Here is a 23,039-nt window from a genome sequence, read left to right on the forward strand (position 1 = left end):
ACAAGGATGATTAAACATATGGAAATCATTCAATGTGATACACCACATCAACAAAAGAAAACAAAAACTACACGACCACCTCAATAGATACAGAAAAGGTATTTGATAAAATTTAACATCCATTCATGATATAAAAACTCTTACCAAAGTGGATATCAAGGGAACTTATCTTAACATAATAAGAACTATTTATGACAAATACATAACCAACATAACACTCAAAAGTGAAAAGCTAAAAACCTTCCCACTAAATCCAGAACAAGAAAAGGATGCCCTCCCCTCACCACTTCTATTCAACATATTATTGGAAGTCCTAGTCACAGCAATCCAACAAGAAAAAGAAACAAAGGGTATCCAAATTGGAAGGGAAGAGGTAGATGTAGATGACATGATACTATATATAGAAAACCCTAAGGACTCCACACAGAAACTACTAGAATTGATCAACAAATTCAGAAAGGTAGCAGTATAGAAGATTAGTATACAGAAATCAATTGCATTTCTTTATACCAACAATGAAATATCAGAAAGGGAAAGTGAAAAAAATCCCTTTTAAAATCATATCTAAAAAACTACTTAATAAAACTAACAAATGAGGTGAAAGACTTATATGCTGTGAACTATAAAACACCAATAAAGGAAACTGAAGATGATACAAACACATGGAAAGTTACCCCACACTCTTGGATTGAAAGAATTAATAGTGTTAAAATGGCCACCCTACCCAAAGCAATCTACAGATTTAATGCAGTCCCTATCAAATTACCCATGATATTTTTTCATAGAACTAAAACAAATATTAAGATTTATACGTAACCACAGAAGACCCGGAGCTGCCAAAGCAACCCTGAGGGAAAAGGTAAAGGAGGGATAAATTAGTAGTTTGGGATTATCAGATGCACACTACTATGCATAAAATAAATAACAAGGACCTACTGTATAGCACAGGGAACTATATTCAATATCTTGTAATATAGTGGAAAAATCTGAAAGGAATATATATATATATATTTATGTGTATATCTTAACCACTTTCTATATACTGATAACTAACACAACATTGTAAATCAACTATACTTTAATTAAAAGAAAAAAGTAGTAAATGTTCCAAAAAAGAAGAGGAAACCCAGTGTCATGCAGTAATAGGCCACATTCAGAGGTTGATACACGAAGTGGTTGGGTTCTCAGTAGCAGGAGGCACGGAATTAAGATGCGATCATGTCCATTAGCAAGAGCAATGAGTAAGCTGGTTCTATCTGAAGTCATTTCTAAAAGGGTCACTATAGGCAATCTGTTAACAAAATCCCTTCTCCCCCTGCATAGAATTTGACCTTCAGTTAAATATGTTATGGAGGCCTCTTGCTTCCTTGAATGTGAGGGATAACTCCTAGGTATGTATCCCATGGCTCAACCTGGAAACTAAGGCTATGAAATTATTACAAGAGAAACTGATTCTTCGAGACATGAGGCTTTTATTTTAGGGCAGCTTCTATCCTTACCTAAATGTGGATCTCTTCTCCTTGTACCTGAACCGTATAACTGGCAGCAAGGACACTGCAAAAGAAGGTCTGACATTTCCCTGCTGCTGAACTGGATCGCTGAACTATACCCATCTGAGTACACTGGTGCCAGAGTGTCCTAGAACAGTCTTGTGAGTCTGATCATTTGTTTGTTTATTAGAGCCCAAGAAGACCCAGGGTGGATACAGTGCAGTCCTGAGTCCATACTTTGCTACTCAGTAGATCTGGAGGAAAAGTCTTGGGGCAAACAGTCAAAGCAAAAGGATGACTTGGTTTATTTGATGAAGACTGAAGAATGAGATCAGGCACAGATAAACAGGAATTAAAAACTTTGAATTATTTTCAAAAGAGTACCAGTGTTGCTTAGAAGAAATGTCTATTAATATTTCTTAGACTTTTCTGAGTGCTTATTATGTTCCTAGGCATTATAAATCTCAGTTCATCTTTAAAACAGTTCTAGGAGAGAAATCTGGTTACTCCTACTTCCAGATGAGGAAAATTTAGGTCAAAGGGAGTAAGTGACTGCCAAATGTCACAGAAAATCAGTGGCTAATTTGGAAGGTCTTCTGAGACTGAGCTCTGTCCAATATACTAGGCAGCCCCTCATTGGTTCATTCATTCAGTAAATTGTTATTATCAGCCAGTCACTTATACATTATGTGCTAAGGAAACAGGGAAGAATCACCCACAGCACGCCCTGCCTTCAAAGAGCATACAGAATAGTGGGAGAGACAGACAAATAGACAATTAGATCATGTATTAGGTGCTATAACAAGAAAAAACAAAGGGTACACTGGGAGTGCTCCAGAGGGGCCTTTACACAGCTTCGAGGATTCACAAAAGGCATTCTTAAGGAGACATATAAAGTAACTACTGAAGATGCAAAGGGGTTATCCAAGCAAAAGACTGGGATGAGCAATGGAGAGTCACTGCAGGACTTTAAGAGAAGAGCACTGTGATTGTGCATTCACTGTATGAAGCCCACAACCCAGTAATGCGGAAATGCTTTGCTGGAAGAGGATGAAACTGGAAAAGGAAACTAGTTAAATCATGCTGCAGGGGCTTCCCTGGTGGTCCAGTGGCTAAGACTCTGAGCTCCCAATGCAGCGGGCCTGGGCTCGATACCTGGTCAGGGAACTAGATCCCACACACTGTAACTAGGACCCAGTGAAGCTAAATAAATAAATAGATATTAAAATAAGTAAATAAATAAATAAATAAATCCTGCTGCAGTCACTCTTAAGGAATGAAAAGAATACAAACAGAGACTAGCAGGTATTTGAGAGAAAAATTTTTAGAGTACAACCAAACAGATTTAATAACCAAATGAATATCAAAACTGAAGGAAAAGGAAGAATCTGGGGTGATTTTCAAAATTCTAGTTCACTTGAAAAAACACAACACTTGTATCTTTTACACAAGAAACACAGGCAGAAATAGGATTAGACATGTAAGAGATTTTAGGTGGCAGGAAGCAAAGGAAGGTGAATATTCAGATAGCAATGGAGGTCTGATACCTATAAAGAGAGAGAGAAGAAAGAATTGGGTAAGAAGAGCTCTAGACTGCAGCACAGTTCCAAAAAAGGGTCACCCAAGCTGATAGAGAGTCCTTGGGCCAAAACTGCCTGCTGGAAGAGTCTCATGTCAGTGGAGCAGACCTACCTTAGTACTCTGGTCTCCATCACTGGCTGGGAGCAGTCTGCAGAAGTGTGGCCTCAGCAGCTGGAGACCTCAGTCAACTTTGCTCCCCAGGGCAAGAGGAGCGAGCAGCACTTTTTTTTTTTTTTTTAATTGGAGGCTAATCACTTTACAATACTGTAGCAGTACATTTTAATAGCTGTCAGAAAGAGAGAGCTAAAGATCACCTGGGCCAGAACCCTCTGGTAATGACAGGATCCCTTCATCATACCTGAAGCATCTGTTTCAGTGATGGAGAGATGGAATACTCATTTCTGCATCTTTATTGCCCACTACATGCAATGCTTCTGAGAATAATGATTGATCTAGTACACTGTTAAGTGCAGACAGAATGTTAAATAAATGTCTGTAGTATGAAAGAATGAAGTAGAAACAAGATAAGCCAGAGAGGTCAGAGAGTATCAAAAATGAGAAGTAGTTCCCTGAGACACAGGATATATAGGAGGCCCTGGTGGAAACCTGGTGGAAGGTTTCGTGAGGTACTGTTCATAAGTTACTGTTGACTCATGTGTTAAGGCCCCTCCACCATACACCAAAGAACAGATGTGCTTGGTGGAGACACGTGGCCTCAGGAACAAGCTCTAGCCTGTAACTGGACTCCAAATGCAAGGACAATTCTCGTTCTCATACTTTGACCCTAAGAACCTGGTCACAGTGGGGAAAAGATCTGCTCTGGTCCTTTGTGCATGAAACGGCCAGATGTAAGAGTCTTAGGGATCTAGCAACGGAAGTTAGCTTAATGAAAACAAGACAAACAAGATGGCCACTTCCAGGGTTTCTCAAAAATGGGAGTGAGGTGTTAGGTAATTCCCCCCTATGGCCTTGGACTGTCAGGAACTGGCAGATTAAGTATTTTCCCTGGTGGGTTCAGAAGACCATATCCTCTCCAAAAGAGCTAAACTTCCCTTCAGGGTGCCTCTAGCCACAAGTAAGACTCCTTTCCTCAGCAAATCACCCACTACTCAGACTCACGTCCCCACTCCCACCCCAGTCTTTGATTAAGGGCAGCCAATATATTGTTGAAGTCACATAACAAAGTCTGAGCTTTCCCAGGAGTCACCTCCAGATTTCTCTGAAAAAGGAAACGGGGGAGGGGTTGGGAATGCCACACCTAAGAATCTGATTTCATTCACTCTCAGGGAGGGAAACTCTGCACTCAGCCAACTGGACTACGACAACAGATTCCCTATTGGGGAATTCTACAGTTTCCATCCATACTCCAGGTTCCAGTGGAATGAACATGAGTAGTAGCCTGAGCAAGTTGACTGGACCCACACATCTGAATCTGTTAGATCGGGGTAGGATTTAACGAAACCTCAGTAGAAAAAGGAGGAGGAAACATCCCGGAGTTAGCCAAAGGCACCAAGAAACAACAGCCAAGACAAAATCTCTAATAAAATGTTATGTCCAATTAAAAGAGTAGAAAATCCCCACACCCAAGGCAGAAGGCAGGATCAGGAATTCCGGTAAGGGCTAAAGAACCAGAAAGTCAGGGCTAGGTGGAGAAGCTGTCAAAATGACAAGAAATAAGGACAAGTGTTCAAGAGTCGGAGAGGATAAACCCGAGTAGGGCTCAAGGTGAACAAAGCACATAGCAATTGAGACCGCAGTTTTTCCACAGTTAAACCTCCCTGTGCTGAAAAGAAGCACAGATTTTTTAATTACAGAAGTTCTCCTTTAAGAATCCTTCTATGTTAGTGAATTATGCATGAATATTAAATCATTATTTCCACTGACAATTTTTCTCTATATATTTTTAGCTTTTTTTTTCCCATTTGTTTCTCTCTGTTTGTCTACACCGTCTTGGAAAATCCCTTCTTCCTCCAAATTAAATTTTTATTAAGAAAAAAATCATTATTTCAAGTTTCCATAGATACCTTTTTGAAAGAGTACTTTATGTCAGAATTAGGAATTTTCCTAGCACCTCCAAGAGGCAAATATCAATTTGAAAGCAAACAATACAGACCAAAAGACATTTTATTTCTATAATTTTGAAAATGAATGTATAAATCAGAACAACCTGAAAACTCACTTTGGGCTACGTATGACAAAAGTGCTAAGAAATGTGTTAATTCTTCATGCTATGTCAGAATGTAACCTCTTTCATAAAACAAGACCAAAAACAATAATAATAGCAGTATTTATTGACTTACTCCATGTGTGGCTCTAGTTTTCATATGTTGATTCACTCATTCCTTTCAACAATCTATCAAGAAAATACTATTACTATTTCTATTTTATAAATTATTGTTTTTCAGTTGCTAAGTCATGTCCAACTCTTCACAACCTCAGGGACTGCAGCACGCCAGGCTTCCCTGTTCTTCACTGTCTTTCAGAATTTGCTCATACTCATCCATTGAGTCAGTGATGCCACTCAAACATCTTATCCTGTCACCCCCTTCTCTTCCTGCCCTCAATATTTCCCAGCATCAGGATCTTCTCCAATGAGTCAGCTCTTCAAATCAGGTGGGTCAAAGTACTGAAGCTTCAGCTTCAGCATCAGTCCTTCCAATGAATATTCAAGGTTGATTTCCTTTAGGATTGACTGGTTTGATCTTCTTGCAGTCCAAGGGACTCTCAAGAGTCTTCTCCAGCACCACAATTCACAGTTCGAAAGCATCAATTTTTCAGCGTTCAGCCTTCTTTACGGTTCAATTCTCACATCTGTACATGACTACTGGAAAAACCATAGCTTTGACTATACGAGGAAAGTGAAATAGAGAGAGGTTAAGAAACATCCCCAAGGTCACTCAGTTTGTTAAGGTCTGAGTCAGGATTTGAGCTCAGGCTATCTGGTCTACGTTTTTAGCCAAAAAACTTTATACCTGAGAGCCCTGTTAGTGATAGAAATCCAGATTTAGAGTTGCCATGTGTCCTAAATATGTTTACAAGTTTGAGATCTCAAGCAATAATATTCTCACTGACTTGTCAGCACTGCTCAGTGACAGGAAGGAAATCAAAGCCTATATAATTTTATTAAAATAAAAGTGATTACATTTAGAAAAACCGCTTATTTTTCACAAAACTCTGACATTTTAAAAACAGATGTACATCTTAGATAATTAAAAAAAAAAAAAAACTGCTTGGATATTTTGCCCAATCTAAAAAATTACAAATTACTTGAAAATTTGCTTTAGCAAAATGATAAAAGAAAGCAAAGGACTACTGAAATTAAAATGACTTAACCAGCAGACAGGATTGGAACCTAGTATCCAAGGGTCTTGACTTGCATTTCTCTGCTTGTCAGTACATAATGGATTTTTGGAAACAGGTCTCCTTTGGTAACTGCTGCTGCGGCACACTTCACTGTTACAGTAACAGCTTCCCCTCCTGCAGATTTCCTTCTTGTTCAGTCACTCAGTCATGTCTGACTCTTTGTGACCCCATGGACTGCAGCACGCCAGGCTTCTTTGTCCATCACCATCTCCCTGAGTTTTCTCAAACTCATGTCCATTGAGTCAGTGATGCCATCCAACTACCCCCTTCTCCTCTAATTCTGATATAATCCTGACACAATAAGCTGTGCTGAAATGACAGCACACATTGTCTTCTGAATCTCTAAAACCCTGTGAAGTCAGTATCACAGTCTGCATTTTAAAATGGGGAAAGACAGAATCAAACAGGTAATTAAAGTAACTCCCCTAAGGCCAAAAAAAGTTGGAAAACAGACTGAACCAGAATTCAAACCCGAGCCTGTGGGACTACAATGCTTTTGCTCTCTCCCCTCTAGTTCACTACATCACTGTCATATAAACTTGAAGTTAAAGCTAGTAATAAGCTCATGATGTTGAGTTGATACCTATTAAAATACAACCCCATGTCTACATATTCCAGACTATTTCCGCCTCTTCAAAGCAACCATACATGGAGAGGCCGTGAGACGTGTCCCCGAGAGGGACAGGATGAAGCAGTAATTACAGAACTGGTGCCACAGGAGGGTGAGGAAGAGCCCTGTGATCCTGGCTAAGGATTCCTAGGTCTAAGGACTCCTAGGTTCCCTCCCGCACCCCAAGGTGCTCTATCGATAAACAGATCCCTTGGATCCAGGCTTCAGACAACCAGGCTCACATCGGAGCATTGCCACAAACATCTGCTTCAGCTTGCTATTTCCCAGAATGAGAACATAGGAGTGACCAACAGGATATAACATTGCAATTTCTTCTCCAATCATCGAAATCATCTTAGTTGCTGGTAGGAAATAACTGGATGTTAAAACTGAAAAGGAAAGATAGTAGAGTAGGAAGAGAAAGAGGAAGGAGAGGATGACTCTGATGGCCCTCCTGTGGGCCTCGGTACTGGGATCTTTGGGGCTGGCACAATTTTTATGCATCTGCCTCATGTGCCTCCCAAGGGAGAGAATGAGCAGAAAGTAGGAGGTTAGAGATATGACTAGGGGAGGGAGGTTCCACAGAGTCCCAAGAACATGGATCAGTTTATATTCTTTTTCTTTCTTTCTAAAGAGCTCAGTCATATTCCCAGTTTCGTCAATTCCACCGAGAACAGAATACATCTTAAATTCCCGGATCAGAGAGATGGCGCTGCAACATGATAAGAGCAGGGAACTCAATAGCATCCATACTACTACCCTGGAAACTCTCCACTTGAGCCAAAGGAACGTAGGATGGGAGAAACTGGCCACTTTCAGGCAGTAGAAGACATTGAGACAGGTGGCAAGCCAAATGCTCAGATGGTTTGTAAATGTCCAGAAGACATCAATAATTTGCATGAGTATCCCTTCATCATGTAGTTTGGAAGAGAACACCAGTAAAACACTATCAATCAAGAGAATCCACAGCAAAACAATCCTGGAGACAGCCAGGTTAGTGATGATGAAATCAGACAAAGAGATCCTCTTGCTCTTGAACCAGCTGCTGCCATTGACCCACCCTATGAAACCATTCCCCAGCATTCCCAGCATGAACTGAACAGTGGTCAGAACCAGAAACCCCCACTTGCGGAGTCTCAGCATGTTAGCTGTTCAGCAGACCTGGCCTTTGTTCTTTCCATTGACAAACATTCTCCTGCTGATTTGAAATTCCTCTTGTTAATCACTTCTACCTGCTGCTTCTCTTATCTCTGCCCAGTTTGGTCTGTTGTAGACACAACACAGCAAACCTTCTGGCTCTTTCAGGTTAGTCTGTCCTCTTCAGAGGACGACTTGGTTTGTCACATTCCATCTATGATCTAAACTCAGAAGCTATTTGCCAAAATGCAAATAGAGTAGTGTCCAGTGTCACGCAGAGAAGGAAGAGATGAGTCACCAAGAAGATGGAGGATTTGGACTCCATTTCAAAGGTAGTAGGGCTCTGAGTGCAAAGTGGAGTGGAAACTCAGAGTGGAAAGGTGGGTCACCAGAAGGGTCACACAGAATCACTCACGAGGAACGACTCAGGGACACATACAAAAGGGGGAAATATCAGAATTTCACCATACGGCACTATCACAATCATCCTGGAGGGAGGTTTACATTCATAAAATAGGAAAAATTCAGAGTCAGTGGTCCTGGATCAGAATTAAACGGAGTGCCTCCTACTGCCTCTTTCCTTCTTTTCTTAGAGTATGCCTCACATGAAGGGGCTACAAGCTCATCTCTAGGGAGTCATGGCATCAGAAATTCTTAAGTACCTGAATATTTAAATGATAACAATAATGAATACAAGCTGCTCAAAGGATGGATTTTTTTCAGAGGGCCTGACCACTGTATTGACATGTCAGTAATAATTCAGGCTGACCAAAAAAACATACAGACACTCTCTGTGAACCAAAACAGTGCCTTACAAATTTCCCAGGACAGTGTGCTTCCATGTATATCTCATTAGCTGGTGACCAGAGTTCAATTTCTCAAATGACTTTGTTGAATATCATCATTATCACTGCCATCATTCCATCAGGTACCAGTGATATGAATTACGAGCCCACAGTTATAACTATTCTCATTTCTTAACATAAATAGTAGAACCATCATACTATAACTAAAACCACATCATTAGTAAAGGCTGCTTCCAAAATGTACATTGACCATGGTCTACCAAGTAACCACATGTATTTCCATTCTATTAAGCCTGAAGTTTGTTGGAGAAATCAATACTAGAGCTGTGATATTGTGGCAACCCAGGCTGCAGATACCTAGAAAGAATACTGAGATCACACACTTGCTCTCAACCATTCTTTTCAATAAAAGACCAAAGTAAGTAAGGTAAGTCAGGGCACTGGCAAAAATAATTTGCACAGACTAGGTCATTCCAGAAGAGTTTTAAAAAGGGATTATTTTTTAAATGAAGACAGAGTATTAGGGAAACTATAAACAGATAGTTTAGGACCCCAGGGCAGGAACAGAGGGCACTAGAATATGATACCACTCCCAGAGAGAGAGCTGTGTGTAGAGGGTACCTCCAGACCATTACCTGAGATTTTTTCAGCTGGGAGACCCTGAAGAGAATCAGCTGAGAGAATACAGGTCAGCAGACCAACAAGGCATTCTCAGATCATCTTCCACCCCTTCATTATTCTTGGCACTTTCTCCCCAAGGACTAAGACATCATGGTCCAAGTCTCTGCAATCATTCCTACTTCTGATACTACTCTGCATGACAACTGTGTGGATAAATGATAGCAGTACACTCAGACTGACATCAAGACAAATCTTAGACAATATCCATTTATACCAAAGTTCACTAATCTGAAGAACACAAAAGGAAATCAGCAGAGTTGAGTGTACACAGCAGAGAGATCAGCAATACATATAAAATGATAAGTGGTCTGCACTTATCTGCAGCCTTGCAGGGCTTTAAAGTCCTGACCTGTAGAATGCAGTGTCCAGTAATAAGTCTACTTCAGTTCAGTCGCTCAGTTGTGTCTGACTCTTTGCGACCCCATGGACTGCAGCATGCCAGGATTCCCTGTCCATCACCAACTGCCAGGGCTTACTCAAACTCACGTCCATCGAGTTGGTGATGCCATCCAACCATCTCATCCTCTGTCGTCCCCTTCTCCTCCCGCTTCAATCTTTCCCCCCATCAGGGTCTTTTCAGATGAGTCAGTTCTTCTCATCAGGTGGCCAAAGTATTGGAGTTTCAGCTTCAGTGTCAGTCCTTCCAATGAATATTCAGGACTGATTTCCTTTAGGATTGGCTGGTTGGATCTCCCTGCAGTCCAAGGGACTCTCAAGAGTCTTCTCCAACACCACAGTTCAAAAACATCAATTCTTCAGTGCTCAGCTTTCTTTACAGTCCAACTCTCACATCCATACATGATTACTGGAAAATCCACAGCTTTGACTAGCTTTGTTGCCAAAGTAATGTCTCTGCTTCTTAATATGCTGTCTAGGTTGGTCATAACTTTTCTTTCAAGGAGCAAGTGTTAAAAGATTTTATGGCTGCAGTCATTATCTGCAGTGATTTTGGAGCCCCCAAAAATAAAGTCTCTCACTGTTTCCATTGTTTCCCCATCTATTAGCCAGGAAGTGATGGGACCAGATGACATGAACTTAATTTTCTGAATGTTGAGTTTTAAGCCAACTTTTTCACTCTCCTCTTTCCCTTGCATCAAGAGGCTCTTTACTTCTTCTTTGCTTTCTGCCAAAAGCGTGGTATCATCTGCATATCTGAGGTTATTGATATTTCTCCCATCAATCTTGATTTCAGCTTGTACTTCGTACAGCCTGGCATTTCACATGATGTACTCTGCATATAAGTTAAACAAGCAGGGTGACAGCATACAGCCTTGACATACTCCTTTCCCAACTTGGAATCAGTCTTGTTCCATGTCCAGTTCTAACTGTTGCTTCCTGGCCTACATACAGATTTCTCAGGAGGCAGGTCAGGTGGTGTGGTATTCCCATCTCTTGATGAATTTTCTAGTTTGTTGTGATCCACACAAGGCTTTGGCATAGTCAATAAAGCAGTAGAAGATATTTTTCTGGAACTCTCTTGCTTTTTTGATGATCCAACAGATGTTGGCAATTTGATCTCTGGATCCTCTGCCTTTTTCAAAATCTAGCATGAACATCTGAAAGTTCACATACTGTTGAAGCCTGGCTTGGAGAATTTTGAGCATTACTTTAGTAGCATGTGAGATGAGTGCAATTGTACAGTAGTTTGAGCATTATTTGGAATTGCCTTTCTTTGGGATTGGAATGAAAACTGACCTTTTCCAGTCCTGTGGCCACTGCTGAGTTTTCCAAATTTGCTTGCATATTGAGTGCAGCACTTTCACAGCATCACCTTTTAGGATTTGAAATAGCTCAACTGGAATTCCATCACTTCCACTAGCTTTGTTCAGAGATGCTTTGTAAGGTCCACTTGACTTCACATTCCAGGATGTCTGGCTCTAAGTGAGTGACCACGCCATTGTGGTAATCTGGGTTATGAAGATTTTTTATATAGTTCTTCTGTGTATTCTTGCCACCTCTTAATATCTTCTGCTTCTCTTAGGTTCATACCATTTCTGTCCTTTATTGTGCCCTTCTCTGCATGAAACATTCCTTTGATATCTCTAATTTTCTTGGAGGTCTCTAGTCTTTCTGAGGGAACTGAGCTTGTGTGAAATACAGAAGTGCTTCATGTAAGTGCAAGAAACTCTCTTTTCCCAGATAACGGGTTGTCCAGGCAACCTAGATTGAACTCCGAGGGTTATTTCTGGACAACCTTCCTCTTTACAGTATACATTTCCTATAATAAGAGTGATCATATATCCCACTTGTTTAGGGCAATCATGATTATGTAACTGTCACTCCAAGTAACTATTAATAATGCCCCCTTTTGAAGTTTTACTCACTGAACATTCGGGCCCTAAGCTCAGTGCTCAGAACACAGTAGAACCTCAATAAATACATATTGAATAAATAAATTTCCCAGAAGCTTGATTACTGTCTTTATCTCAAGCTTCAGATTCATTTTCTAATACTGTTGGATTTCAGGAAAAATAATGGAAAATAGATGAACTAGAAGTTAAATCTTATTTCTGTACTGCCATTCACTCATCTGACATTTCTTGAGCATCTACTAATGAGACAGGCAGTGTACTAGGTACAGGAATTCATGGAATAGTAAGCAAGAGTGACATCTACAAAAAAATAATGTAACGATGTGACCAATGCTGTAAGAGATAGATACAAAATATACATGTTTGCACAGACACGGGAACAAATTTTCTCTGGAATAGTCACAGGCTTGAAAGAAGAGATGACATTTGAGATACATCTCTTAAAACAAATGGGAGTTCACCTGGCAGGCAAGGTAAAGAAAAGAAAATTCCATGCACTACAAAAATAGAAGTGATAATGGTGGTGATGATTTATTTGCCAACATATCCACAGACTAATATATAATACATATCAAATAATAATGGGCTTCCTCAATGGTTCAGTGGGTAAAGAATTTGCCTGCAATGCAGGAGACGTGGGTTCAATCCCTGGGTCAGGAAGACCCCTTGGAGGAGGAAATGGCAACCCACTCTAGTATTCTTGCCTGGAAAATCCCATGGACAGAGGAGCCTGGTTAGGCTACAGTCCAAACGGTCTCAAAGAGCTGGGCACAACTGAGCAACTATGCATGCACTCGTAAAATAATATACATAGCACTTAATTACATGCTACAAATTGTTTTAAGGTAACTGGAGTAAGTCATTTAATTTTCAACACATGAGGTGAGTTCTATTATTATCCTCATTTTTAAAGAGGAAAAAACTTAAGGCTGAGATTCTCATAGAGCTAGTAAGCAGGACAGCAAGGATTCTGACCCAGGCAGTCTGGCTTCAGAATCTATTGCCTTAACTAAAGACCTCAAAGACCACCTGTTGGTGACACCTCAATAAATATGAGAAAAAATAGGGCCTGGAGCAGTAATGTTAGTCAGGGACAAGATCTTCAAGCCCCTTTTTTTTACCTCACACTGCTTCATCTGCTCTGGTTCCTAATGATCCCTATAAACTCCCAAATCATGGGATGTATCTTAAACCAACAGGTGTTTCATTGAGAAACATCTGGGTCCCATTCTCTGCCTTTAATATTCCTCCTCATTTACCTGTATAACACATTTTATCAATTGATGATCTGATAATTGGAAAAATCCCAGAAGACAGCAACCTACAATACCTGCACCCTTGCCATAGAAATGCTTTAAGCTAATTGTGTGTGTGGTATCTGGCAAACTTCTTGATCTCTCTTTGATCCTCGGGTTGGAAATAAAGTGAGGAGGTAGCAGACAGTCAATATGAATGATTCATTTAAGGGCCTGGGTTCTGGAGTCAGGCCTAGATCTGAAATCTGAGAGCCACTGCTCTGCTCATGTTATATAATCTTAGGCAAATGAATCTTCGTAAACTTCAATGCGCTCATCTCTAGAACAGGGAGGCCTGTTCCATGGGGTCGCAAAGAGTCAGGTGTCCGACTTCATCACCAACTCCCGGAGTTTACTCAAAGTTATGCCCATCGAGTCGGTGATGCCATCCTGCCATCTAATCCTCTGTCGTCCCCTTCTCCTCCTGTCCCAAACCCCCCCCAGCAGCAGGGTGTTTTCCAGTGAGTCAACTCTTTGCATGAGGTGGCCAAAGTATTGGAGTTTCAGCTTCAGCATCAGTCCTTCCAATGAACACCCGCATACTAGTACCTAATTACTGTCTAATTACAGTAATTAGACAGTGAGTATAAAAATGTAAAATGCAGGCGTGTTTTTTTTAAAAACATTGAAATTTTTTTTGGGGGGGGGGGACCACACCACATGGCATGTGGGATCTTAGTTCCCCAACCAGGGATTTAACCCAGGCCCCATGCATTGGAAACACAGTCTTAACCTCTGAATGGCCAGGGAAATCCCTAGGAGTGTTTTTTAAACATTAGCTATTAACAGGGTCACTGTCCTATACACTAACCACACTTGGGCTTTCTTTCTGAAAACTGCTATTTGTTTAATGTAATATTTAATACATATAAAAATACATGAAACATATATGTAAGCTATAAAGCAAACAAAGCAAGTACCCATAATCCCACCATCCAACTCAAGCATCCACAGAGAGCCCTGCCACGGCACGTGTGAGCTGCTTCTGTCCGACCCGAGCCTTGCCCCAGTCTCCTGTGGAAACTCACCTCAAATTCTGTATTTATCACTCCTTCCCTTTTTGAATAGTTTTATCACATAGGTCCCTGTCTATTAAAAATACTGTATACTTGCTTGATTTTAACCTGTAAAAAAACATGCTATACAAATATCCTCTGCAACCTGATATGAATGCAGCATATGTTTATAAAATTATTCTTGTTACAAGATAACTGTACTTACCCAGGTGTATAATGATCCACTGTGGGGGCATTTATTTATCCATTCTGTGTGGATGAACCTTGGATTGTTCCCAGTTTTGTACTCTTACATGTTGTTGCTATGAGCACCTCTGGACTTGTTTCTTGGTCTACATGGCAAGACTTTTCTACAGAGTCTATCTTAAAGGTAGAATAACTAGGTGAAATTTCAACATTACAAGTTAATGTCAAAACGTTTTCTCAAAAAAGGCAAGTTATGTCCCTCAAAAGGTGTCAACTTACATTCCCCCACTAGTTTCCATGGTCTACAAGATCCTCCTTCACACTTCATTCTGTCAAATGTGTTGAAACTTGCTAGCACGGAGGTCTTAAAATGAAAGTTTATTGAAATTTCTGGTTTTGCATTTCCTTGATTATTAACGAGATTGACCAGTTTTTCATACATTAGGTGGATAATTTATATTTCCTGTTAAGTGCTTCTGTCTTTGACCATTTTTCTACTAAGCTCTCATTTTCTTGCTTTGTAGTTTTTCATATATTCCGGCTCATATTTTTTGCTCTCTAGGCCTTTCTATATTCCAGACTATTTCAGTTATATTATTTCAAATATCTTCTCTGCCAGTTTGTGACTTGTCCTTTTGCTTTCTTTGTGGTGACTTCTGATTTAAAAAGGTTATTTTTAAGTTAAATTTATCGCTTGTTTCTATGTTCAAGATTTATTTTAAAAAACCTAGCCATTGTCCTGTACTTTCTTCCAAAATCTTGTGTTTCCTTTCACTCTTTAAATAACCAAGAATTGACTTTTGTATAAGATGTAGAGATTAAATTTCATTTTTCTCCTATATGGATGATAAATTTTCCTAGCAACATTTATTGATACTTAATCTAGTGATCTATAATGTCACTTTCACCCTATCATTTCCCTATATGCATGGCCTGTTTCTGAGTTCTCTATTCTATACCACTGTTTATTTGCTTATTTCTGCATCCATGGTATACTTATTACTAAAAAACAAAAATAAAAAACAAAAACCTGTCTTAGCAACTGGCAGAGCAAGCCCCCATCTCACCCTTCCTCTTCTGGAGCATGCTGCCTGGTCTCAGACTTCTGCTCAAGAATACATCTTTACAATCAGCTCGTCCAGTTGCCCCCAGAACACTTCTGGGAATTTTTTGATCTGTAAAACATCAACTTGGGGACGATTGATATCTTTACATTTTGATGTGTCCAAAAAACATGGCATACCAGTTTGTCTTCTTTTCATGCATTTCAAAAGTTTTAGAACATCCTCCAAAGGGACCACACACTTGAGGACACCTTCCATCTTCTGATGCTCTTGTGTATAGGATCTTTTTGAAATTACATTTTCTTTGCTGTTTGCAATTGACTTTCATACACTGATCTTATTTCCAGCAACTCTTAATTACTCATCTATTGATTCCCTTGTACCTTCTATGGAATCCCAGCATTTGCAACTTTCTTTGCTATCTTAATACTTTTTTCATTTTCTCACTGCGCCGATACAACAGGATTAGTTCCTCATGAGAGCTCTCTTTACCAGCACTCACAAACAAGAGGTCATGTGAGCACACAGTAAGACGGCAGCCACCCCGAAGCCAGGAGCACAGGCCGCACAGGAAACCATGCTGGCACCCTGATCTTAGGACTCCCTGCCTCCGTAATGGTGAGAAGATAAACCTCTGTTGTTTATGTCACTTTGTCTATACTACTTTGTTATAGCAGCCTCAATTAAGACATTCAATGATGCAATAAAAACTATGTTAAACTCAGGATTCAGTTACTTTTCCTCTGGGAAATCTCACTCCAGATTATCTGGTCTGCTATACTGCGGGGGAAGTATGAGGGTAGTATTTCTGTTCTTAAGTGCTCCTTTATTTAACAGGGAGCTGTTAAACTAAGGGTCCTCATTAGGGACTTCAAGCAAAATTGCACAGTATTTATTTGAGGAGGGTGCTCAGATTGACTCTTTTAAACACTAACTGTTAAGGTTCTGTGTAGGTCTTATGTCCCAATCTCCTCCTCGAATTCAGAATGAGACGTTAAGTGAAAAGCCTGGAGGACTGTGTGAGCAGAAGTAAGATTTCACTTCTACTCACAGTGGAGAGTCATGCAAGAGAAAGGTGAGAGTAACGAGCTGATCACGTGTATGGAGATAAAAGGTTAAAAATGCGTGAATTCGTTAAGGGATAGGTTTAACTGCAAAGCACAAACAAGTAGCTACAAGGCAGATTTATTTGTGTCGCCAAAAGAAGTCCAGAGGTAGGCTGTCCGGGACGGGCATGGTGGCTCCACGGTCATCATGGATCCCAGCTTCCTCTGTCTTCCAGCTTGAAGACCACCTCACGCTCCAAGATGGCTACTGGAGACTCAGCCACCACGGCCACATTTTAGGCAAGAGTCAGATGACGGTGAAGAGAAGCACACAGGATGAGCCTCCCAGCAGACTTAGGTCACTGAAGGAACTTTCCTGGAAATGCCAACAAATGACTTCTGCTTACACACACCTCCCCTCCCGCCCCCCCAGCCCTGAGCAATTCTTAACTGCAAAGGAGAATAGGAGTGCAGTACTTTTGCTGTTCACACTGTCACCCCCCAAAAATATGGGTTCCATAAATGTAGAAGGAATAACAGATACTGGGCAGCAAATGCATGCTTCTTTTTTAAACAATGCGTCTTATTTTCTGTATTTTACGATGCTTTGATATCTTGGGGCCTGGCAGATCATGGGAGCCACTGCCCCCACCCCACCCCCAAAGGGTAGCTGATTCCTAGAAATAGCAGAGGAGTTGCCCACAAGCATGCCTTTGATATGCACATCAAGCAGCCCCGAGTTCACAGCCCTCACCAGGACACTCTTCCTCTACCTGAAATCCCCCCACGGCCAGGCAGGCACCTGACACCGAGGGACCACTGCCTACTGAAATGTATTTGAGCTGACTAACTCTAAACTTGTTTGGCTCCCCTATCCTGTCTCACCCGCTTTCCCCCAGGAAACCCCTGCCTCCCCCTTGCTCCTGCTGCCTCCTGACTTACCCTGGCACCTCCCCATGTGTACATGGTGTGGCCCATGTCCTCCCCTGAGAACTGCAAGGAAGGAACCCTTCTCTCAAAGACAGCTGCCTCTGTGTCTGTCATCACACCCTTCCCTGATTACAACCAACCCCGTATCGTAAAAACAAGGAGACAACTGGAAATCTTTCCCACAACATGGCTTTCCACAACAGAAAGCTGGAATCCTGGCCACATTTGAAGGGTACCTCACAAAAATCTGTTTACAATGTGTTTGGCAAGAAGAAAAAAATGTCACTCTTGCCTCAGTGTCGCTTCTGAGCACCAGACTCATTAACCTTCACCCTCCCAAATAAAAGCTAGAAAGTCTACAACTAAATAAAACTAAACTATCTTTCCTCTTCTCAAATCTGCTCCCACATCCATGTTCCTTGCTGTTGTTGTTCAGTAGCTAAGTCATGTCCAACTGTTTGTGACCCCATGGACTGCAGCATGTTAGGCTCCCTGCGTTTGCTCAAACTCATGCCCATGGAGTCAGTGATGCCATCCAACCATCTCATCCTCTGTCGCACTCCCCCGCCCCACAGCATGTTGGACACCTGATGACCTGGGGGCCTCATCTTCCAGTGTCTTGTGTTTTTTGCCTTTTCATACTGTCAGTGGGGTTCTCACGGCACAAATACTGGAGTGGCTAGCCATTCCCTCCTCCAGTGGACCACACTTTGTCAGAACTTTCCGCCATGATCTGTCCATCTTGGATGGCCCTACACAGCATGGCTCATAGCTTCAGTGAGTTATGCAAGCCCCTTCGCCACAACAAGGCTGTGATCCATGAAGGGGGATCTTCAAGGCCCCAGTGCCCACGTTCCTTAGTCTCAAATAAAAATGTCACCATCTCCACAGCTGCCCAAGCAGAAGCTTCAAAATTACCTTCTGACGTTTCTCATACCACCAACACATGTGTTCTGTCACTAGATCCTGGGTAGGAGTTGCGTGCTCTCTGTGTCCCCAGCTCAGGGCCTAGCACAGGATCTGGCACACAGTAGACACAAAGATGAATGAGTCCACGTGAATCCCATACAGCCGTCATGTCACCTCTCATCCCCACTCTACTAACCCTTCCCAGGCTTATTCAGTAGCTTCCTACTGACCTCTCCACTTTCCTCCTTCTAACCCTTCACCTGTCTCCACAGTTCTTGAAGGACAATTCTGATGAGATGTCCGTTGTAAAACCTTCTAGGGCTCCTACTGCCAAAGTTCTCTCCAAGCTTCCAACGCGCTGTGCAGTCTACCCTCAAAGCACTTTTCACATTTTACTTTTCAATGTTTCACAGACCTTTAAGTCTCTGGACCCCTGTTGGTGATGTTTCCTGACTATTCTCTTCTGGGCCCCGCAGGACTGTCTCTACTGGGACGAGTATCACACTCGACTACACAGCCTCCTGCTTTTGTCCTCCCCAACAATCCCCACCATCCTGCACCCTGAGTCCCTTCAACGCAGGAGCCCTGTTATATTCAGCCTTATGTCCTGGCTGCATGGATGCATGCATGTGACAGATGCCCACATGGCTTCTGAGTTTAAAAAGATACCCAGGTTAATGGAAAACAGCATAGAAGATTAACAACAAAGCAAAGAAAAAAGAATGACCAAAGTGGAACATGTGCTCAGTAATCCATGGGTGTTGATACTACAACCACAAAAAGGTCAAGTACAATACACTGAAACGCCCTCTAAGGATCCCATGAGACTCAGTGAGATGGACACGGTGATTGGAAGATAAATACACCTTATTTAAAATAACTGCAACAACAGTAATAACATCCAGTATGTACTGAGCACTTGATGCAGTTACTATGTGCATCAAGTAATAAGTTACATGTATTATTATTACATCATGTAATACATCATGTAATAAAAATATAATTATACCATGTAATAATAATATATCATACATATTAATAAGTTACACATATTAATAATATGTATATTAATAAATAAGTTAACATTTATAATAGTTAACTTAATAAATTATGTTAATTTATTAACCTAATAGGTTAATATTAATAAATAATGTTATTATTAATAATAAATGAGTTATACATGTTATTATTACATCATGTAAATAAGTTACACATATTATTTACTATGTTCTTCACAGCAGGGCCATAAAAGTAGGACTACTATTACCCCTGGTTTATTCATAGGAAAACAAAACAACAAAAATCATGGCATGGAAAGTTAAGAAACTCACCAGAGTTCACTCATCTGCTCTGACCAAAGCAGAGATTCAAATGCAGGCTCTCTGATTGCACAGCCTTCAGTGAACTATATGACAGACCAGTTTTTTCCCCAAATGACAGGTAGAGGAGAAAAACAAGAAAGTGTCAAGATGTACACCAATATGGACAAGCAGGACTCTGAGGTTCAAAGGATGGCAGAGAGCTAATGGATGAACAGTAAAGAGAGAATGAGAGGGGACATCAGTGATACTGGTGCCGGCCAAAAGTCTCACTCTCTAAAAAGTAAGCCTGACAAATTCTTGAACAATCTTCCAGACAATCTCAACACTCAGAAGGAAGGAAACAACTGGAGGAAACAATAAAAGGAGCAGACACCCTGAACTTACTTTAACCAGTAAGGAGACACTACTTGATAAAAAAGAAGAGGAATATGTAAAGATAACCTGGTAGGAAATTAACTGTGATTTATTTTCCTGTGGGAATCATTAAACTGAAAACGAGAACGAATACTGAAGAGGTGGCGGTATTTCTCCATTGCATAATTCTTCCCCCACCAAAGCCTAGAAGGTATGGGATCCTGGTGTGATTCAAACGCACCATGCACAAGGCTCCAGGCAGAAGTCAGCAGCGGGGTTCTGGTTACTCAAGGTCAACAGGAGTGGGAAAGAAGCGGTGCTGTGCTGTGCCTAGTTACTGTCATTTCTGACTCTTTGTGACCCCACGGACTGCAGTCCACCAGGCTCCTCTGTCCCTGGGATTCTCCAGGCAAGAATACCAGAGGGGTTGCCATGCCTTCCTCCAGGGGAATCTTCCCAACCCAGGGATCAAACCCAGGTCTTCTGCACTACAGATGGATTCTTTACCAACTGCACCACCAGGGAAGCCCAGGAATACTGGAGAGGGTAGCCTATCCCTTCTCCAGCGGATCTTCCCAACCTAGGAATCGAACCGGGGTCTCCTGCATTGCAGGTGGATTCTTTACCAGCTGAGCTACAGGGAAGCCCCGAAGGAGGCTGTGAGCAGAAAGCAAACTGCAAACCTCATGTATCCAAGTTCAAACCCCTGATGTGCCTCTTAGGAGCTGCACCACTTTGACGTGTGTCTTAAATCTCTCAATTTCAAGTTTCCTCACCTGTAAAATGGGGTTATACGACCTACTTCTTAGCGTCATAGTTAAATGAGTCAATAGTAAAAAGTACTTAGCCCAGGGCCTGGTGTGCAGCCACTAATGTGATTACTGTTACCTTGTAAGATATTTCTCTGTAACTCACTAACCTTGTGACGATCTCTTGTTTTCTATGATGATTTGCTTGCTGTTATTCCCGCCAATCTTCAGGGCATATAATGCAAACCCTGACAGCAAAACAAGTAAGGTGATCCTGCCCTCATTTGCATGTCAATGTCTCAGTGCAGTCTGAAGGAACAACACGAATTTACAAAGCCCTAAACCATCACTGCGCTGGGCTGGGCTGGACAAGGGTAAAAGGGCAGTCTGAGTAAAAGACAACCCTGCCCTCAAGAACTGCACATTATCTTTTAGGAACAATGAGAAATTACCATTAATTTCCCCAGCTACAAAGGTTAGGCTGAAACCCAGTTGGCAATGACAGGTAATCCCCAAAAGCCACGGAAACATGTCTTTGATGATTCTGGATGTCTTTGGACAAGTAAGCACCCAGCGATTTTTAAGAAAAGGATGACTCTCTGAGAACTGCACCTCGCAGCAAATAGTGGATCTCATATGTGATAGTCTTTAAAGTCAGCCCTTCCAGGCTATATATACTTAAAGAGGGGAATACAAGAAAAAAAAGATAACATGTCTAAGCATGAGATGGTACTAGCTTAATGTGAATGAGAGCAAGCCTGGCTTGGAAATAATGGAAAAGCTTTTTTGTCCCCAAAAAATGTAAACAGCTTTATTTCTTATTATAAAAGTAATACATACTCAATGCTTAAAAAAAGAATATACAAAAGTGTAAACTAAATCATATACAATCTTCCCATTCAGAAATCATCAGAACATTTTGTTTTTTCTCCTTCTAGACTTCTTGAGGTATGCATCTATTATCAATTACTTCTTTTTCAAATACGGGATATAGTTTCAAACCACACATGCTGTCTGACACTTTTTCTCCCACACTTCCATGTATCATACTCATCATTAAACTAACACAGAATCCCAAAATCAAAGTCACAGAGCAGTCTTCTATAGGTACATTCCCTGACATTGTAAGACCATGAAATAAGGAAAGGCAAGACACAAAACTAGAAGACCCCTATGGTCTGTGACTGCTATCGGATTCTCCGTCTCCTCTGAGACCAGCCTGGGGACAGAAGGAAGTTTCTCAGCAGCTGGGGCTGCCTGCAGGGGAGGGCAGAGTTGATGCTCCTGCAGCCCAGCAGCTTGTGGACCCCAGGTCTGTAGCACCACGTGCACGCTGAGGCCTCTGCCCTGAACACCTGACTCTGAAAGCCCCGCTGCCCACCTCAGAACCTCTCGAGTGAACTCCAGTGGGAGTCTGCAGAAGAGCCCCTCAGCTCACAGGATCCTGGCGGACACTGTCTCTGGCCCCTGCACCCAGACTCAGAATCACTTGGCAATTAAGCTGTTTTGTTCACCATGTCACTTTCCCAAAGCACAGATTCATCACCCAGTTTAAACAGGAATACTTCTATGCATGACCTCTTATAACTTTGAAGGAGCATAAAAGTAGCTTCGCTGAGGACAATAAAAAGTTGCCCCAAAAACAAATTTTATGTACTTTACAATTTTGCTTTAAGGAATGTGGGGTCAAGGAGTGGGTAGGTACTGCAACACCAGAGTGTTAATGTGGGAACCAAGAGGGCAGATGCAACATGCTGATTAATGGTCCCAGTTACAGGAAAAAAGAAAAGAAAAAGGTGGCTGAAAAAAAAATTAAATTTAAAGATGGTTGATACGAGGAAACAGTAATTTTCTCCCATATCTTGGCATGGAAAGGATAAACTAAGGAACTCCAATTTTCCCTAGCCAAACTGTGGTGTGAGTACAAAAAGCTGCTGAAGTGTGTAGAAGTTGCCTTAAAACAGCCAAGGGCCCATAAAATCACGTGTGAATGCGGTTCTTGTTTAAGTCCAGCAGGATGTACGCTACAGTGAGCACCACACTCAGAGGCGGGGGAGAGGACACACAGCCTGGGACACAAATAACCAGGCTGGGCTAGAGGCAGAGCTGGAGCCTGAGAACAGGGACGTCTACCGTGTGACCCGACAACCTGCCCAGCAGCGGCCAGCCTCTGTAACACAGCAGCGAA

General features: G+C 41.5%; 1 protein-coding gene across 1 annotated transcript; it reads right to left on the reverse strand.

Annotated features, from left to right (window-relative positions):
• Positions 1–5,340: 5,340 nt before the first annotated feature.
• On the reverse strand, positions 5,341–8,413 carry TAS2R3 (taste 2 receptor member 3). The gene has a single exon (XM_020894836.2). The coding sequence runs from the start codon at positions 8,185–8,187 to the stop codon at positions 7,237–7,239; it is 951 nt and encodes a 316-aa protein (XP_020750495.1). The 5' UTR covers positions 8,188–8,413; the 3' UTR covers positions 5,341–7,236.
• Between the last annotated feature and the right edge of the window lie 14,626 nt (positions 8,414–23,039).

This window comes from Odocoileus virginianus, chromosome 1 (assembly GCF_023699985.2).
Source record: "Odocoileus virginianus isolate 20LAN1187 ecotype Illinois chromosome 1, Ovbor_1.2, whole genome shotgun sequence".
Classification (NCBI taxonomy): Eukaryota; Metazoa; Chordata; class Mammalia; order Artiodactyla; family Cervidae; genus Odocoileus; species Odocoileus virginianus.